This window comes from Priapulus caudatus, unplaced genomic scaffold (assembly GCF_000485595.1).
Source record: "Priapulus caudatus unplaced genomic scaffold, Priapulus_caudatus-5.0.1 Scaffold147, whole genome shotgun sequence".
Taxonomy (NCBI): Eukaryota; Metazoa; Priapulida; class Priapulimorpha; order Priapulimorphida; family Priapulidae; genus Priapulus; species Priapulus caudatus.
The window spans coordinates 30,089-33,058 of NW_014577208.1; the positions used below are offsets into that span (position 1 = coordinate 30,089).

The window sequence follows — 2,970 nt, forward strand, 5'->3', positions numbered from 1 at the left end:
CGGCCCAGTATTTTGAATAAAGGGAAATGCATAAAATGTTGTGGAAAATTAAGCTAACTTAATTAGCACACATAATACTGTGGAGATTTCAGGGGTGGTGACGTATATAATTAAACCACACTATTTAAATAGCTACGGGTAAACTACACTATAACTGTTTAGATTGGATAGTGAGTTCCCAGCAACAGACGATTAGGAAAGCTCCCAGCACAGTAAGATTAGAAGGTCCCAGCAACAGAGCATAGAAAGTCCCCAGCAACAGGACTGATAGGCAAGGTCCCCGAGCACGAGAGGATTAGAAGTCCCCAGCAACAAAGATTAGAAAGCTCCTCAGAAGCAGAGATAGAAAGCTCCCTCGCTCGCAGCAAGTAAGATGTATGAAGAGCTCCCCAGCCAACAGAGACAGAGTGGTGATGGAAGGGGGACTCACATTCTCCATGGGCAGGGTGGGTACTGCGTCGCGCGCGGATGATGTGGTGTGGTGTGCTCTCTCACTCATAGTGTGCCTGTATCGTCCACAGGGTACTGCCGGAATGTGTACCCCTTGGGTGACGGTCTCGCGTGAGAGCCAGAGAGCAAGAGGGGAAGGAGGAGGAGAACGAGCCAAGAGACGCAAGGAGGAGGGACAGCAGAGAGCTGCGAGAGAGGGAGGAGGTAGAAACAGACTGCCAATTAGCAAATTTTGCAGCATTCACGTCCTGCTTCATACCTGCTTCTTTCAGTCCGCCATGTACTTGATGATATATATATATATATATATATACACACAGTGGCTACGCGTCCGGTCATTCATTACAAAGCTCAGCACTGTTTCCCAAATCCACGTCACGATTTGGCCACACGCCCCTTTCAAATCGTTGATTTTACTGGATTTACTATTGCTTCAAAAGTTACAAAAACAATTTTTTTTGATAAAATACCTAAAGGTAAGTAATATTATGGTAAAAACTTATTGTTTATTTTGTTTTTTTACTGAAAAAAATATAGTTGGGTTCACATATTTGAATAGGACGCGTAGCCACGGCCTATATAACATATATAAATGTATATATAGCCTGTTGAAGATGTATAGCAGCTAACGATTAGGGCAGGGGCAACCCAGGGGCAACGGACGTTTGTAATCCCTCGATCTGCGTCGTGTGGAAAATATCACACGTGTTTGATATTTTCTTCCACATGTGGAAGATTGAACAGCGTGTGCGGAGTGGCTGTAAATTTTCCACACATTGTATAATTTTCCACACACTGTGTAAATTTCCATGCTTTGTTCTTGATTGTTCGCTTGGACACGGAGCGTCGTTGAAGTTTGATCGATCAGTTATTGTTATCGATCAGTATCAGTTCTTCGATCATCGATCACACGTGACGACGTTTGATCGATCAGTTCTTCGACATGCCTCTATGCGAGCTGCGAGCTGAGAAAAAAATACAATGCGTCCAAGCGAACAATGCGAATTGAGTGTGGAAATTTACACAGCCACTCGCACACGCTGTTTATACGCGTCTAACCTCGTAAAGGTCGTATACGCGTACCCCTAAACGTCGTATACGCGTTATAACGTCTAATCTTCTACACGTGGAAGAAAATATCAAACACGTGTGATATTTTCCACACGACGCAGATCGAGGGATTTTGCATGCGCACACGCTGTGGAACTTGCTGCGCCATCGCAAACATGACAGACATCCACGAAAAATGTCGAGAATGACAAGAATGAAATAATTAAACACCGCGTATAGACGACCATTATATAATTGGAGATAAATTCCTACAGAATGTTTTTGCCCAAAAGAATTAGGTAATCCACCAATCTCCCCTAAAAGCACCATTATTAATGCAAGTAAACACTAGTAAGCGCAGATGAACATATGCACACACACGTGCATGCGTGCACGCACGCACATGCACACACACGTGCATGCATGCATGCACACGCACGCACACACACTGTACATGCAGTATAATTTTTTGGGATCGCATTTTTACAAGACCTAACATTGATAATTCTGTCTAAAATATGGTTGTATAATATTCTTACAAAACTATAAACTGCAATTTTAATAAGCCTAATTAATACTGAATGAACGCTAATGATTTAAATCTAATTGTGCCTATTTATAGCTGCATGATCTTACATTATGTATGCATGCAGTTCTTTTCAGTGCTAAATAAAAAATGTTAATTAACTTGCACATGTTGTTGATAGGCTTCCTTTGTTCCATTTTGAACTAGTCGTCAGTATTAATAATTGTGGTGAAATGTTGTGCTATATGTTACCTGATATTCTCATGTTTAAAATTTCAGCTGCCACAGAGACAGGTGACATGCTCAGTCGGCACGTGTTCAGTGAAGCAGGAATGATGATTGCGAAGCATATATGTGCCCTTGAGCCACACATCAACAAGGTAGGTGGTTTAAGCTAAGTTGACATTGCTGAAATATTTACCTATGCAATATTTATGCAAGTGGGAGTAAGGGTGGCGTTGGTATCCAGGAAAAGGCGTTTTGTCACAATTTTATATGCTAAACGTTGTTATATTGCTTGGCCATTAATGAATGACATGGGGAATAATGTGCAGAGTAAAAAAATGAAATATGATGGCAATGTATTCATGCAGTGCAGCAATAATGAGAATTTTTTAATGAAGTGCACAGATCATCCTCACTCAACATTGCTCTAGGCAATGTTTCATTATTACGTTGCTGTAATAACGGGATCCCACGGGAGTTGAATCAGTTGATGCTCTTTAGATATCCATTGCTCCAACAACATTGTTTTATGTCCTGACTGTTATGTGGTTGTCACCAAACATGTAGTTTATGACCAGCGTATGTCATGTTTAGTACTGCATGGTGCAGTAACGATGTATTTCGATTTATGCATGTTTATCATGAAATGTCAAACAAAACTTGAATATTGGCATAGTATTGTACTAGTATATACCATGATTATCTGTTGAAGTTAGGTA

The 2,970-nt window shown here is 40.9% G+C and overlaps 1 protein-coding gene across 4 annotated transcripts in view; it reads left to right on the top strand.

Moving 5' to 3' along the window:
* LOC106806205 (N-acetyl-D-glucosamine kinase-like) overlaps positions 1–2,847 on the top strand; it is a 29,930-nt gene extending 27,083 nt beyond the window's left edge. For 3 of the 4 annotated variants that reach the window (XM_014808074.1, XM_014808073.1, XM_014808075.1), the window contains exon 8: positions 2,306–2,847. In XM_014808074.1, the coding sequence (XP_014663560.1) occupies positions 2,306–2,424 (119 nt within the window). In that variant the 3' untranslated portion in view covers positions 2,425–2,847. The remainder of the gene's footprint in view (positions 1–2,305) is intronic. The other variant, XM_014808076.1, reaches the window with a different exon arrangement.
* Positions 2,848–2,970: the final 123 nt, after the last annotated feature.